We start from the raw sequence: 16,588 nt of genomic DNA on the forward strand, positions 1-16,588 counted from the left end.
GTAGGTGGGTAAACCTACTATCGATCTATCTGCAAAAAAAATTCACACTACGCCTGTTGTAGCTTTTCAGTGTGTTTATTTTTCCAAGATTAAAACTCTAATTATTTTCAAGAATACAAAATAATCAGTGTACTACTCTAATGTGTGTAATGACTTTGATTTTAAATGAACTAAAAGTTAATTTCCTGTTTGGATTCAATTTATCTTTCATTCCCACAGCAAATATGAAAACCTAAAGACATGGTAGTTGAGACTTGGTGAGACAGTTCCACTAAAGCGACGAGTCTGACTTAGATTAACAGCAGCTTTGTTTAAATTTAACAAGACAGATCTCACGGAAGTAACCTTTTTGTGTGTGCCAAGCTGTATGGGTAGATGAGGCAGTTAGTGACTTATATTTGTATTAGCATAGAAAACTGCTGCAGGAGGCCAGTGTGCGTGCAACTACTGTAGGTCCAATACTAAGCAGCAGATGACGTCACATGTTTGAATGCCATGGATCATGTCTGTTAACATAACAAGGCTTTCACTGCAGGTAAATTATGCAACAATAAGGCGTAAGAACAGACACATTTTGGTGAGCGCTTTAAAAGCAGCAGCTAAAGGGAAATGTGTTTCCTGAATAATTTTATTAATCCTAAAATTGATCTACTGACAATTCTGTATAAGATACCTTGTCATGGTACACATGTACTATCACACAAGTATTGTACACGTACAAAACAGCGTTCTCAGGAAGGCAATGGTCGGGTAAATATGAGAAGTGGTTTGCTATGGGAGAAGAAGTTGCTGTAAGCGGCTGTCAGCAGTTCTAAGTATTGTGATTCTGATCATGCACTGTAACCTGCAGTTAGAAAGGCACCTGCTGTATTTCACTCCCACATTCCTTCACAAGTTTCCTCCAAGGCTGGAGATAAACACATTAAGAGCTCAGAGAAGATAACTGAGAACTGAACGTTTTCTCTTCATCGTCCACTTATCCAATCATAAAATTACCCAGCAACACTGACACCTCTGATGCTCCGTCAGTAATGGACTTCCTGTCATGTCATTTCATTTCATTTATGATACTTCACAAGTATTGAAGTTGTTGCAGAACTCATTTGTCTCTCTGAATATTATGTTTCATATTTCCATTTATATGAGTGAATGAGGGAAAGCAGCACCCAGTGCGAGTGTTAGCAATAAAGTTACATGAGAAAACACAACCAGGGTTTAAAAAAAAAAAACAAAAACAAATGAATGATCACGTGAATGAAAGTGAATGTCTGTGCTGTGTGGATGAGAAGAAAATTTTTGGAAAATAAAGAAGAAATGTGACTTTAATTGCTTGTAGGTAACATTTCAGCAAGCCATATGTCAGGAATTACACACACACACACACACACACACACAAACACACTCATACTTGCATACACATGGAGAAACAGTCATGAGAATGAATATGCTTTCAGAAAAGTACATGTGCTGACACATGCATTCTTATTTGCCAGTTTTATGCTGCCATGAATAATGATGACCTCTGTTTTGTCTGCTAGCCTAAATCACCTTAAAGACTGACTTTCCTTTTTCTCAGGCATGTAGCTGTTGGTGTGGGAACTTCCCATTTCTGGTCTCAGTACTTCATTTCGACTACAGCTCCATCTAAGACACTTCTTGAGTCATTTTTACATTTTAAAAACAGTGAATATTTCCAAAGGTGGTCACACATGACATGACGATCTGTATCGCCCAGTCTCTCCATCTCTGATGTCAGCAGCAAGAATCATCCAGGATTCATACACCTTGATTTCACCTTGATTAAATTTTAACCCCAACCTCTGACCCCATAACGTAGATACAGTTAGAGTATAAAGTACCATGCGTAATCCTCATCATCATCGTCCGTTTAAGTATCATCCCAACCCTTCCCCAGTCTCTGGAGCTCTATTCTCAAGAGCTCTGAGCACAGACTGCTGGGTAAGACATCTGAGTGACAGCCTGTAACTCTGGGAGTGTGTCTTTAAGTTCTTGTTCATCACGGTTTACTGGATTTTGGGCTTGGCGCCACCAGGAGTCGGGTCAGGGGGAGGGCCACCGCCCTGGACAAGTCTTTGAAAGCTGTGGAGGAGTAATAGAGGAGGGTTTAGTGCTTATGCAGATCAGCAAATTTAGGGTCGGTCCCAATTCCCACATTGTATTTAAGCCCCCACCAGACCGTAGGCAAGTGTACCTGCAGAATGTCAGGGAGGAAACTCATGTTATTCTGAGTTGTTAGCCTTGTATTTCCAATATTCTAGTCACCTAAATTAGCTACTTTTGCTACGTTTATTGAACTGATTTTTAAGCAAAACCAGACACAAACAAACAATAACATATAGTGGTCCTTTAAATTTCTGTGAAATGATTGTATTACTGTTAATATCTTCTAAGCTAGAGGTGGTGGCTTTGCAGTCATTTTGCCAGTGTTTAGTTGACATTAAGTAAAATTCCTGAGTTTCATTTCAGCAAAAAACACCCACTCACTAGGCTTAATTATTTGTTATGTGCACTGCTAATGGTGGGTGGAAGCACCTGAGGCACATGTATTAGATTTTAGCTAAGTGTATTAGAAAATTTGCCATTAACTTGCAGCACAACACTATTCCAAAAGCTGGCAGTAATGAGTCTATTAGCTGTTGTTTGGCATCAGCATAAAATATCACTAGAATAGAATAGTACACAGTTATGGTGGGACCTCCACAGATGCACACTGACTATTCTTGTTAAGAATAAAATCATATATCTACACTGTCAAGTATTATCAACATTATAAAGAGATATATCCGTTCTAAAGACTTAAAAACAAACCTCAGACCTCTGAACCACAACCCACATCTGTGATTTGCCTGGAGATTCAAATAGATTAATGAACTGAACTGAAGTGGCATTATGCATAGTAGGTCTTCATGTCCTCAGATAATACAGTTTAATTGCTACTGGCAGCTATAACACAAGTGGGCAAATGTTAAGTGTGATTATCGGGACAGATCCTCAATATCTGCTGAGAAACACCAGTGACACCAGCTGTGTTGTGATGGCACCACTGTGCCAGAAGATGGCGGTGTGCTCACATGTCCTTGACGTTGTCAATTTGGGCCTGGAATTTTGCAGTGATGCTGTCCACTTGCTCCTGTGATAGAACAGAAATGGCCAAACAGAGATGTTTATGACTATAGAAATGAAGGGCCAGTTAAAGTAACAATATAAAGAATGAATTAAGAGAGTTATTACCTGGCGCTGTCTGTAGAAAAGTGGCAGAGAAAAGAGAGCAATCACACCTGGAGAAGAAAGAAGACACAGAAAAGTAGTGCAGTTAACATGATAACCACGCAGTATGTTAACAGATTCCAGACTTCCAGCAGTCAGCAGACATCTGTTTCTTACTAATGATGAGCAGAGTAAGGCCATTGCACAGGTCTCCCAGGTACGTCACGAGGTACATCAGAACCAGGAACTATGACCAAGAAAAACAAAAACAGAGAAACAGCTGCAGTTAGTTTAACTCCCATCAATAGTCTGTGCAGATGTCCAGAAAACCCTCCAGCACCACTCCATGTGGTTTTAATTCCATTGTTTTAGGAGGCAGTAAATCATGCTGCAGTGCTGCTTGGTTCCTTGCATTGTATTATATTGTGGATATCTAATATGGCACTCAACTAAAACAATTCATGCTGACATCATTTTCTTTTAGATGAAGGTAAGCTGCTCCAAGTACATAACTCCCAATATAGGTTTGGGTGTTTCCCCTTATATCTCTCAGAGTCTCAGTAGGGGATCCAGTGCTGCCCTGATATGGGACACCCCTGTCTCAGATGGAAAGAAATTCCGGGGTGTTTCTGCATACGGCATTGTACGTGTCATGTCACATACCGACCAGGTCAGGGTTGAGACTGAGAGGTCCTGGGATTTAGAAGCTGAGTAAGCTTACACCAATTCACCATTCACTGTTAATGTGTTAAGCCTGACTGGTAACAAACTTCTGCTGTTTATTATCGAATCGCTGTAAATATATCAGTGATGAACTGAACCTCTTCTTCTGCTGATATATGATGTGCAATAATTTATAAGAACATTTCAGCTTTTATGTCAAATTCTATTTCACATTTCAAATAAATTCAGAAGTAAATATTATACAACATAAGATTTTTCATATTTGCACTGTCAACTGAAAACCAGTTTTAGCAAACAACATTGCTGAACTGTATGAAGTCGGTTTACAATCAAGCACTATCTAAAACAATGCAGCAAAGAAAAAAGCAAAAAGCACAGACTGTATACAAACTGTTGGAACAGATAGTGACATGTAATACTGTCAGATTTATTTAGACATAATGCTCTGGCTCTGCTATTGAGAGATGCTGGCATAAATAACATAAATGAGAAGAGTGAAGCAGACTGCCTCCTTTTGCTGCTGTTAGTAACAATTCAAATTAGTTTGAAAGGATTTTTTTCCACAGGGACTGATTGCTTTTCACATGAATACCAAAGATATGTCATTGGGACTGACAGTTGCTGTCAGTGATATTGCCCTTTTTTAAGGAGCAGAGTCTTCAGCTCTGAGCTGGCATAATAAGAGACGGTTGGCATGGTGATGCTGTCATCTCCAGTGATGGAGGCAGCTGGGATGATGGAGGGAGGAGGATGACAGATGATGGAGCAAAATGAGAGAATGCAGAGATGGACCGATGCTTGGGTTAATGACGGGGAGAGAGGTTCTGGACAGGGTGAGGCAAATCTTTGAGGACAGATACATTAATTAAGAGAGTAAACAGGAGACTGAGCAGCACGCACACACACACACACACACACGTACACAAATCAAGTAAACCTAACTTTGTGTTAGCTTAGCTCACCTTGAAGGACTCGAAAAGGTTTCCAACAAAAAAGAGTCTCTTCAGAGTGTCGACAGCAGACAGAGCCATGACGATGGCTTTCTGCATGTAGAGGTCAGCCTGCTCCCCACTGAAACTGATGTCCAGGTCCAAGTATGACCTGAGAGATAATGAGACAACAAAAAGAGGATATGAAATGCAGAAAAAAGGAGGCTGATATTGAATGTTTATTCTCTAGCATCTCTCTCTAATGTTAATTTGCAGAGAACTTTCCCTAGTCATTCTTCCTTTACTGTTTACCAAATAATGACGTTTAACGTCGCAGTGATTAATATTCTTCAATCCCTCCTGTCACTGCTTCAGTGTCCAAAGGTCAAAAGGCCAAACCTTTTCAATATGCTAAGTCACTCACTACCAGGCTTCTATAATCAATGTAATCTACGCAGTTGTCATTTCATCCATGGGAAGAGGTATCATTGATTTATAAGTACACATAAGTACACAATCTGACTATTTATCAAGGCAACATAATGAATACACTGGTACAGACACACTGAAACAGTATGCTGCAGACGACTACAAGCCTTATTTTTAACAGTGATTTAACTGTCTGCATCCAAACATAACCGCAGCAATGCAAATAGACACACAAATCAATAACCATAGTTGAAGCTACCCCATATTTTGTTACTGGATTTAAGAACGATAATAAATGAATGCATTTTGAAATGAAACAAATCTGCTTAAGCAAACAAAGAAAAAAGGAAGTGTATTGAAAAAGGCTTTTGGCTGAATGAACTCAGGCGTTGTTTCAGAAAATGTTTATGTGACTTAATGGGGTGACTCCAGCTCTTTGTCTATGTGTTCTGTCATTTTTCTCCTCCCCACTTGACCACTCTTCCTGTTCTTTTTTTAGGAAAGCAGGAACAAGAAAGAAGAAGGGAGTGGGGAGGTGCACTTAAAAGCAAAGCATACTTACTTGAAGGGGTGCTGTCCATCACCCCAGCTGAGAATGTAGAGGAGTTGGTAGTAGATGCGCACTGAGATGGTGAAGCACATGACAGCTAGGGAGACTGTGGAGACCACAGTGATGATGCTGAGCTGGAACAGGGACAGCAGGCCTACCACCAGTCCCGTTAGCACCATGCCCGTTCGCTCCGTGTCCTTCCAGTAAATCAGATCCATCACTGAAAGACAAGGAAGGTAGATGGAGGAAGACAGAGTAAAAGAGACAAAAAAAGACAGGGAGAAATCAATTTGAATACTTGAATTCTTAAATTAAGAGATTTTGCTGTTTCAGACTCAGGTCTTGAACCAGGCTACAGATAGCATACTGACTGACTTATCTACATACTGTAGGTACTGCATCAATCACCAAACATCTGGGATAAAATAGTCCCAAAAGTAATTAAGTCACATGTGTGTAAAAGTCATAAACAAGCTGGTTCATTAAATTCAAGCAGAAGATTTTCTAGCCGTAGACAGCCAACAGCATTGTGAATTACTGCATCCCCACTGGTTTTACCAGACCAACTGCAGCAACATCCCTCCCCAGCCTTTTCAGCTTTTGGCTGACCACAAGGTCTTTTCATTTTGGGGTTGGTAGCAGGAAGAGGAAGAATGACAGGAGGATAAAGTAGTTCTGACATAGGGATAGGAAGGGGAAAGGGAGGCAATAGAAGTGGTAAGGGGAGGCATGATTCAGGGGAGGGATTTCTAGCCTCCAGCATGAGAGCACACATAGCAGCTACGAGGACACGTCAGGCTCCGGCCCGGGCTATATTTAGCCCTTGGATGAAAGAGGGAAGCAAGCGGTCGAGGAGAATTTAGATGCAGGCTTTCACAGCACCTGCTGACACACGTCAGACCTTCAGCAGTCCCTTTTCCACACCCTGTTGGTTTCCCTCTCTGTCACCCAGCAACAGCTGCCTTGGAGACTGAGGCGTCCATAGAGTCATGCTTTACTGGAGTGGACAACTTCAGTATATACATTAGAATATACCTTTTCTAGACCAAATCCTTTCAAAAATGACATTTTTCTCTTTATACAACAATGTATAATCTTTATGATTGACTATGTTGCATTACAAAATGTGGACAAAACAGATCAAACCATAGCAAACAGCCCATACAGCAGTTAAAGCAGTGTTTCTGTAATTACAGGGTCTGTTGTATGGCGCTGCACTGTCATACAGGCGTAGTTCTTTGTGCTCATAATTCAGTGAAATGCTAAGCCTCAGCATTAGAATACAAGGAAGCCTCTTTGAATAGAGTGCACTGACAGCAGGTGTGTTATTTATAAACATCACCACACACAATTAATACCCATGATGCCCCTGGAACACACCTGTCCAATGGGGTTGTTTGTGCTGCTGTCAGTCTGGGACAGGGCTACTCAGCACACGGGGTGAGACTAGAAGACTAATTTGATTTTTAAAAAAAGAAAAAAAGAAAAAGTAAAATAACACTGTAGTGCTGAGTGCACCTCATTTGAGGACAATGTGTCTGTTAAACAAAGTAAACACAGAAGACACTACATAGGCACTGCACTGGACTATAGAACTGCCCACACTCTGCATTTATTCTTTACTCACCTAGGATTTTCTAAACACATTGGGGTGGAGCAACTCTGCAGGAGGCATGTATTACATTTTTGATAATTATAGATTGTCGAACATATTGTTAAGCTTGGGTATTATTTGAAGGAATAGTTCACAGTTTGGGAAACAGCTAGAAACAGCTACCCTTGGTTTGTCCAAAGGTTACAAAATCTGGCTACCAGCACCCTTCAAGATTATTATCCAACACATCTTATCCATCTTGTTTAATCTGTACAAAAAATCTGTAAAAAGGCAATTTGCATTTTTAAGAGGGATTATGTGCCAGACTACTTCTTGACTAGGCTTGATCAGTTCCCATATACAATAAACAAACAAGATAACATATTAATTAATGAGCTTTACAGGTGCTGGTAGGTGGAGCCAAAACTAGCTGTTTCCCCCTTTTTCTAGTCTTGCTAAGCTAAGCTAACTAGCTGCGGGTGGTAGCTTCATATTCTCTAACAGAAATTAGAGAGGTATCAAGTGTTTTTCTTTCCTTCTTTAAACCCCACACATGCTATCACCACTGCATCATAAACTGTTGCTGTTTCTAAAGTTATCAAGCAGCTAAATCATCTGCAGTGTGCAATTCTTTCTGCAACACCTTTATATTGTTGGGTGTAATAAATGTTATAGCCTTTAGGTGCCCTTAGGGTGGACTTAAGAACTTGTTTCTTTCCATAGCCACCTATAACTTACCTCAACTCATTTTTCTGTGCTAACATTAATATACTTCAAGTGGACTTCATGTGCAGCTGGATCCACAGGTACTCTAATAAATGACTCAGAAATGAGTGAGTAGTACTTAGCTCTAATCAGAAGACAAGTATTACACTGTTCAGCACATATCATTTGCTGGGATATAACATCAGGACACTCTGATCTATATCAGAGTTCAGTGTACAATCTCTGCTGAGTTATATACATGAGCCACAAGGAAGCAAATGCACGAAGGAATCAATAATCTAATCAAGTAATCAACTAACCATCCAGTCAATTAACCAACAGAAATTACACTTTCTCTTCAACCAGTTGTGACATACTTTCATTTTAACATCAACATCCATCTCATTTGACTGAGGTCATGTTAGCTGAATCATGTGTCCAGGAATTATCCCACTACTGCAGTCTGAAATGTCTCTGCTTGTGCCAAGCTCTTAATCCTAAAGAGGAAACACTAAAATGTTAGAGAACCCAGCTGGCAAAGTTAATACACACCACAACAATAATCTGCTAACGGAATACCACAACACCAGAGTTGAAACTCATTTGAATGGCTGGTGCTAATTTAAATGAAAGCAACTGATACGGAGGCTACCCTGCTACATTTAAACAGCTCATCAGTTCAAAGCCAAACACACCTCTAGCTGACGGAAGCTGCCGTCTCCAGAGACTCTGCTTGTAAAAGGATCAAAGAAAAGCGAGAAATCCACTCAGTTCTCACCTTCAGTCCCCTGACAGCCTGGCCCTTCTCTCCACTAGCACCAGAGTCACAAAGCTAAAGAGTCCACTACTACAGACTAGAAGTGGTTTCCACCCCTTTACAGTTGAATCTGTATCTTCTCTCTTCTCACCGAAATCAAACGCAGCAGTAGTGGACTGTCAGCTCTCGACTGTAAGCGAATACCTCAACATCATCTACGTAGGTGTACACACTGCTGTCTCATATTTTCCTCTTTTTCGCATTAAGCCCAAAGTCTCACCTTTACTGGCCATTTTGGTTGCTGCTCCAATGTTTTCCCCTCGCAACCTCTGTCCCCCTCTCTCTGTCCCACTGCGCTCCCCTTGCCCCGCTGAGCTGTTTTTGGCCACCCCCTGCTCACTCAGCAGTCCAAAGGCCTGACAGCCCAAAATAATCTTGTTCGCAGCACCACCCACCGCTCTTCAAGACTCCAAGGGCTTCACACATAAAGAGATGATTCACAGCAATTGCACCAAAAAATCTAAAAATCACTAGATGTTCCTCTTTAAAGCAGAAATCCACTGTGAAGCAGAATGGATTTATGGTATTGCTAACTTATGGTTATATAGTGTTGTGTTCATATTTATGCCTCAACTGAAACAGGAGAACCAGGGTTTATTTTCTGTTATGTCACCAAGCCAAACCTTCTGGTGCCACCATTACTACTACTGTTGTGTGACAGGGATTGATTTTCTGGGGCTGAGTTCAATATTTTAGCAAATGGTACTGAAAATGCAGCTTATTTCATTCTAATTTTCATTCTAATTTCTGAATCTGACCAGACATTCAATGCCATCTTTCAATACTCTGTGCAAGAGACATATTTCAATTGCCAACAAAAGCACTGTGGTTTGATACACAGTCTGTACAATAGGTAGTAATAAAGCCACAAAAAAACATGATGCATATGTGCTATTTATTCAGGACACCCTAAACTCTGTCATCAGCCTGGCCACCCATTCATCATCAACAGTCTAAGGGTTTACTGCCCCCCCCCCGTCACGTCAACTAAAATAAGACTGAACTCCACTCTGAGTGATGGTCCACTTAAAGTGCCATCAAGCTGGAAGACAGGATGTTATCTCTCCCTCTCTCTTTCTCCCTTCATCTGTGTCTCACTCACTCCTACAGTGACAACAATGTCCCACAAATCTGCATAAAAAGAAACTACAAACACACACACACACACACCACACACACACACCTGTCTCTCTTTCCCAGTGTGTGTGCCAAACAATAATACACTATGATATCAGCGGGGATGGTGTGAGTCGAAAAAGTCGGTCAATGCCAGGAATGCTCTCTCCACAATTAGCCAATCATTCCTGAAATCCCGAGAGAGGGTTGCTATGGAGACACAATGGATAGCCACGACTTCCATGGGGTGTGTGTGTGTGTGTGTGTGTGTGCGTGTGTGTGTGTGTGTGTGTGTGTGTGTGTGTTGGGGGGGGGCTATCTTTGTCTGCCTGCTCTTGAAGGTCCATGCTGAAATCTGATATTCTTTCTTTATTCAAAGTATCGATTCAAGAGCAACAAGACAAAGACAGAGAGATGGGGTAAGGTAGAAGGACAGAGGTCTGAAGAGAGAGGGAAGGTACCATGGTGAATCTCGTACCTGCTATGTGGGTGCATACTGTCGGGTCCTCTGATAGGCTAAGTGCCGAGAACCAGTGATCGCTGACCAGCTGTTCCTGAGAGTTTAGACCAATGGCAGCTGGCGATGAGGAGGCTGGGCCTCTGGGTCGCACAGATGTGAGCAGCTTGACTGAGATGGTTTCCCTGGTGACGGGAGACTCTGGCTCGGGGCTCGGTGAGGAGGCTGCTGCTGCTGCTGGGAAACAGAAGATGATGTCACTATCACAATGACATCACTGCTGACTTGTACATGCTCAGCTAGAGCTAAAGCTAATGACAAAAGACATCAAATTAGATGTTCAATCAGAAGTATTTGGACAGCACTTTTTAAAATTTGACACAATTTCCATGAACTACATATTGGGGTAGAATAATTCAGAAAAGAACCAGATCATAAGACATGACTAATACGAGTTTAAAGACGGTGATGTCAGTATTTCTGCACACACACTTAAAGTTTCCACTCTGGAATAAAATCATTGGTCCAAATAGATTTTGTCACTCTGAAAAAGCTATTAATAAATGGGTTGGACTCTTCATTATTCTCACAATACAGCTGAGAATACACCCTGCATTAGTCAGCATATCATCTAAATGAATAAGTACAGACTGAAGAAAAAGGTGGGTGGAGCTTGTGACTGTAACTTCTGATTCGACTGTATCTTATCAGAACACTTTCCTGTGCAGAAAGCAAAAAAATAATTGTAATTTCATCCTTACACATGTAAACATTCCCCAAAAAATTAAACTGATGATATGACACCTACATATTTATTACATTCCTACACAGAAAGCTCATAACATGTCTCTAATTGCTTTTCCAAACAGAGGCCCCCACTGACTTTTGGCCATTCCCTTGTCGTTATGATTTGCTGTAATTTCTGCCTCTGTGCCACATCACATGAAGTGTGCCTCAAGGAAAGGTCATCATAAGTCAGGCTACATACTCAGCTCCTGTCAGTACTATGGTTTGATGCTCATGATTGCAGACAGGGAGGATGGTATTTGGAAGAATTACTAATGCCAAGAAGAGGGGCAAACGCTGGCGCATCAGCTGGCAAATCATCAATTCAGTCGGGAATCATCCCCTGAGAATATACTGAGCCTGTCAGCCTGATAGGTGAACTAATGAACTTGTGAACACTCTAATTCTGAATCGTCTACTGTACTATACTGTCTACTTGAAATTATGTGTCATCTGATGAGAAGTGAAGAAATAAAACAAGGAAATAAAACAACTCCCTCATCTCCCCTCGTTTCTCTCACCCTGAAGTATCTGTGTTGGGCTCTGCTGCTGTGCAGACAGGGATGGAGGTGGGACAGACTCAGTCGTACTGCTTTGAATCTCCTCTCTTTGGATTTCTGCATCTCTCCCCTGAGTTTCTGGGTCCAGATTTTGGGGAGAGGGCTGAATTGTAATAGTCTCAGTTTGTCCATGCTGCTCTCTTTCCCTCCGTCCCGCCACGCTCGTCGTCCTCGCCTCTACCCTCTCCCGCTCTCTCCTTTCTGATGCCTCCTCCTCTTCCTCCTGGCTGAGGAAGGCCTGAGGGTCCCAGTCCACGTCGGGGGAGTCCAACAGTGTTTCCAAGGTGTCCGTGCGGATCAGAGGGGTGCGACTCCCCCGAGAGCCGCCCCTGCGTCGGTCGCGGAGATGTCGTGAGGCTCCCACCGCCTCAGCCTCGGCGATGGCGATGTAAGAGAAAGTCAGCTCAAAGGAGTTCTGGCGTGGTGTGCCCCAGATGGACGGGGACGAGGCCAGTCCCTCATCATCATCTGGATCTCCATCTCCGCCCTCGTCGTCGTCAGACCACTCCCTGGCTGTTTGCAGCTCGTACATCTCTGACTCCTCGTTTCCGCCTGAATGGACACAAAAAGTGGTTACCCCAGTGCACCAGAGACATAACAGACACAGAACAGAGAGATACAGAGAAGAGAAAATGTAGAAAACTGTACACACTCTGAGCAGAGGAGCAATTTACAACACTTAGCAGTTCATTCAATTATAGAAACTGCTGCTAAAACTGTGTATATCACTTCAGTGTTGTGCAAAGAGTGTGATTTTGCTTTAAATAAATAAATATGTCAGATGAAAAGCACCAAAGTGTGTCATTTGATGTCTGGGAGAAAAAGGTGTGTGACATCTAAGGATGAAACCTTCTTTGATAAGAGCTTAAACGTCTCTCCTTCCAAAATTGAACAATAACGGTGCTTCTTTTTGAACCTGTGGATCTTCATTACTGGTACCAGAGGAGTTACATGACAGGGGTGTTTGGGTGAATTCATCTTCAAATCAAAGATGCGTCAGAAAGCGGGAATCTCTTATACTGTAAGGAATCTCTTGTTATCGTGCGAGTGTCTGCTTCGTACCATCGGTGCACGGAGGTGTTGAGTCTGGAGTGGATGCCACAGAGCCATATTCCTCTGGAAGAAAACAGTCAAAATTTTACTACTTGGAAACACGTTGCAGTAAGAAACTGCCAAAAAAATATTCATGTGTTGTTGCTGTTTTTACATGCTGCAAAACTCAATCTCTCCACCATCTCAGATTCATCTTATAACGTGCCTTTCAAAACACTGAAAAGTAGGTGACATGATTAATAAAATAAAAGCCCCAGCAAACACTGCAGTACTTTGTTGTGAGTCATTTTCAGAAGTTATAACAGTGAACTATGTTTTATGAGACTGAAGATGTGTATATAAATTACACATCACAGGAATGACAATCGTAGCTGCATACTGTAGGTCAATGAATGCAGACTTATTTCTGTACAGAGCTAAATTGGCAGCAGTAATGGCCTTCACTACATTAGATAGCCAGCGTGACATTAGCTTATAAATCAACCCATGCTGAGCAGCGAACGCAGCATATTCCTTTTTGCATATATATGAACACATGCAAATACTCATAAAATGCTGTCATGTGACTGTAGTAAATATCAGGTAAATATTGGGAGAAAAAGATAAAATGGATGGAAACATGGATACGAAAGCACAACAGAAGCTTTCAGGTCGAAATAACTTGCATTCTGGACATGCCCACTTGCAAAACCTTCTTGCACACAGCCACATAAACAACTGCAAATCAATGAGAGGCAACAAAAAGGTCTGCTTCTGCACTGCATCCATCCGTTGAGCCATGTGTTTATTGAAGGTAGGAGCAGGAGAGAGGAATGGAGAGTAGGCTGGAAGAAGGGGAGGGAGGGAGGGGTGAGCTAACACATGCGATGCTCACAGCAGTTAGCAAGAAAAGATGATGAGCTGGAATATATATCTATATATATATATATAGATATATATGTTGATGGTAGAGTAAGATACACAAATGCAGACCTCCCGCACAGGAAACACAGATGGAAACATCGGAGGAAAAAAAAAGCAGACTCACGGCAGTGGGAGAATCCTAAAACCTGGCCCATACTCCATCAAGGCATCGCTGGGCCCATCCAGTCTGGAAGCCCCCCCCCCTCCTCCTCTGCTGCCGGCACTCACGCCCTGTGGATACACACACACACGTTCTCTCTCTCTCTCTCTTTCTCCTTCCTCCTCCTCCTCCTCCTTGTGTTTCTTGGCCGTCTGTTGAGCAGCTTCCTCCCTCTCTTGCCTTTCGCTCCGTCACTCAGCAGCCCCGCCCTGCCTCACTCCACCATCCTCCCCTCTGCTCCCTCCTCTCCTCTCGCATCGTTATGACTGCAGCGGTAGTAGTGTACGCTACAGTGGAGGCAGAGCAGCATGAGTGTGTCCCCGTGTCTGTCTGAGCCTGCTGTCATCTCCCATTCATGGTTAATCTTTGTCTGTCTCTCTCTCCCTCATCATGTGATTTCATCTCAGGATCTTATAGGCGCAGCCTGTAAGGGAAGGAGGACTCATTAATAAGTCAAATAAGGAAGTCATTAATAATGTACAAGTTGAGCATATACAATACATACATAGGTGGAAGAAGGACAGGACAGGCTGAAGCCAAAGTCAGATTCATAGCTTACTAGCATGTGAGGCATGTCAGCTTTATTAAGTTTTAGATGTACAAATCCTCTCCATAAATTCACATTTATGAAATGCTGCACAAAGTGCACCTATACAAACAAACCACAACAAAATAAATCATAAAAGCTGGAGTATAAATAATGTGCACACTCAACTAAAAGCATTAGAAAGTGAGGCCTGTGCAGTAGTGAAAAGTAGGGGGCAGTAGTGTGCATCTGAAAAACTGAGGCTGCTACACTGTTTGGATCATGATAAATGGAAAAAAAGGTTAGAAGGAAACGGTGTATGCCCTCTTCACTGTGCTTTATACATCACATTTTTGTACACAAAGGCAATTCAAGTACTATATATAGTACAAGTACTACAATTAAATGCATACAGCCATGCAGGCTATTTGAACACCACATTTTGCTGAGAGGGAGCCTAGTGTGGAACTTTTACATATGAATGAAACACTTGCCAAACATGTTCATGCAATGCTGATTAAGTCTATCAGCGCCGGGTAAATCTCTCCGCACTTTGCAGTATACCCGAGTTTAACAAACAAAGAAAACATATTGAAAACATATACACTGGGCCTCTGTTTTCACCACACCTGTCAAATTAAAGTTGGTCAGAGTTATGGGCGATGCACTTCTCGTGTCCCCCTCTTTGCTGTGTGTGTGTGTAATCAGTATTAAAAATAAACACTTTAAAACACTCCAGCAGAAACCAACATCAGCTGATAAAAGGTTTAGTCCTACTTATAGCTGGATAAGACCAGAGAGTAACACATTTAGTCCTTAACCTTTAAATCTCTGAAGTCCCTGCATGTAAACCAGGTGAGAGGCTCCAAATACACAGCATTTAATGAGATAAAGACACAAAGTGTCATGCTGGGACAGCAGGGAATCAGCAAGTCATATACACTACAAGAGTAGGTTTGAGAAAGTGTGTCAACACATAACACAACTTTAGAACAAACCTTATTTAACTTGGAGAAGGAGTTGCACTGTTACTTTTTATTCCTTCTTTATTCTATTTTAGCTTGTTTTTCTCCTCTGTTCTATATATGTGCATTTTAATGTTGCCCTGTGTTTATATCTTGTCATTTTTATGCAATAGGAAGCACTTTAAATTGTCATGTTGTTATTGAGAGGTGCTGTACAAATAAACCTGTCTTGCGTTGATCCAACCGACAACCGACATGATATATTTGGGAAAATACAACTAAATCGTTGGAGTTTTATGCGAGCCTAAAGAGAGAGAACTGGAAAATCCCAGTCACTGCCAAATCTGAAAGCTGGACCACGAGAGTGCAAAGTAAAAAATACAAAAACATTCCTAAAGCAACTGACCCAAGAATCTCACCCCTACGTTAACTGTGCAGCTGCTATAAAAAAACATTTTCACCTTGTCACTCAATAAAATGAATAAGCAAAATTACTGAATGACAAGTCACCAAGAATTAACTTGTTTGGATTCAAACTTTCTTGTATCTGACATATAATGCTCATATAAATATGTACGACTGACAATGGGATCATTGTCATGCTCATAATTCATGCATGTGTGCAGACACATGTCATCTGGGCTGCCCTGAGGGACAGGTGATTATCCAGCAGTGTTACACAGACAGAGGGAGGGAGAGAGGGACAAATACAGGGACAGTAGGTGGGGGCAGAGCAGAGGGATAAATAAACAGAAATAGATGGGCCAATAGGAGTACAAGGCTGATACAGGAGGGGTACAGCAGAGAGAGAGACACAGAAACAGCAAGACAGAGAGGGAAAGACACCTTACAATCTTATGTCAAAGAATACAAAGGACAGAGGACAAATTGTCTGGCTCTACAAACAGGCTGAGGAATGAAAAAATGTCCCTAATCATTTTTAACAGAAAACCAACTCAATTTTTCATTTGACAGGATAACTCTTTCTAACTCACTTTTTGTTTACCTGTGTGGAGTGACACGGCTTAACTGCTGCGCTGGACCTGCTGAGGAAAACACAGGGCCGGAGGAGGGGCACCAGGAGGAGACAGGCTGCTGCCAGGTCAAGCAGGAAGCTTGAGAACAG

The 16,588-nt window shown here is 41.8% G+C and overlaps 1 protein-coding gene across 4 annotated transcripts; it reads right to left on the reverse strand.

The window, feature by feature from the left end:
- Positions 1-1,304: 1,304 nt before the first annotated feature.
- On the reverse strand, positions 1,305-16,577 carry rtn2a (reticulon 2a). Of its 4 annotated transcripts, none has more exons than XM_018702069.2 (11): positions 16,469-16,577; positions 13,936-14,395; positions 12,918-12,971; positions 11,817-12,407; positions 10,531-10,746; positions 5,833-6,040; positions 4,875-5,013; positions 3,406-3,475; positions 3,253-3,299; positions 3,093-3,151; positions 1,305-2,100 (listed from the first exon to the last, which is right to left on the reverse strand). In XM_018702069.2, exons 2-11 carry the CDS (start codon positions 13,964-13,966, stop codon positions 2,025-2,027), a joined length of 1,491 nt encoding a protein of 496 aa, XP_018557585.1. In that variant the 5' UTR covers positions 13,967-14,395; positions 16,469-16,577; the 3' UTR covers positions 1,305-2,024. The 4 variants fall into 4 exon arrangements, with proteins under 4 accessions (XP_018557585.1, XP_018557586.1, XP_018557588.1 ...); XM_018702070.2 differs by having other exon boundaries at positions 10,531-10,743; positions 16,469-16,576; XM_018702072.2 differs by lacking the exons at positions 10,531-10,746; positions 11,817-12,407; positions 12,918-12,971; positions 13,936-14,395; positions 16,469-16,577 and adding exons at positions 7,201-7,274; positions 9,157-9,293.
- Positions 16,578-16,588: the final 11 nt, after the last annotated feature.

Source organism: Lates calcarifer, linkage group LG21 (assembly GCF_001640805.2).
Source record: "Lates calcarifer isolate ASB-BC8 linkage group LG21, TLL_Latcal_v3, whole genome shotgun sequence".
Lineage (NCBI taxonomy): Eukaryota > Metazoa > Chordata > Actinopteri > Centropomidae > Lates > Lates calcarifer.

Coding starts and splice junctions, on each gene's coding strand:
- rtn2a (XM_018702069.2), bottom strand. CDS start 13,966: ATGGGCCAGGTTTTAGGATTCTCCCACTGCC. Junction 6,041..10,530: donor AGTATGCACCCACATAGCAG/GTACGAGATTCA, acceptor CTTGTCTTTCAG/TGATGGATCTGATTTACTGG. Junction 5,014..5,832: donor GATGGACAGCACCCCTTCAA/GTAAGTATGCTT, acceptor ATTATCTCTCAG/GTCATACTTGGACCTGGACA.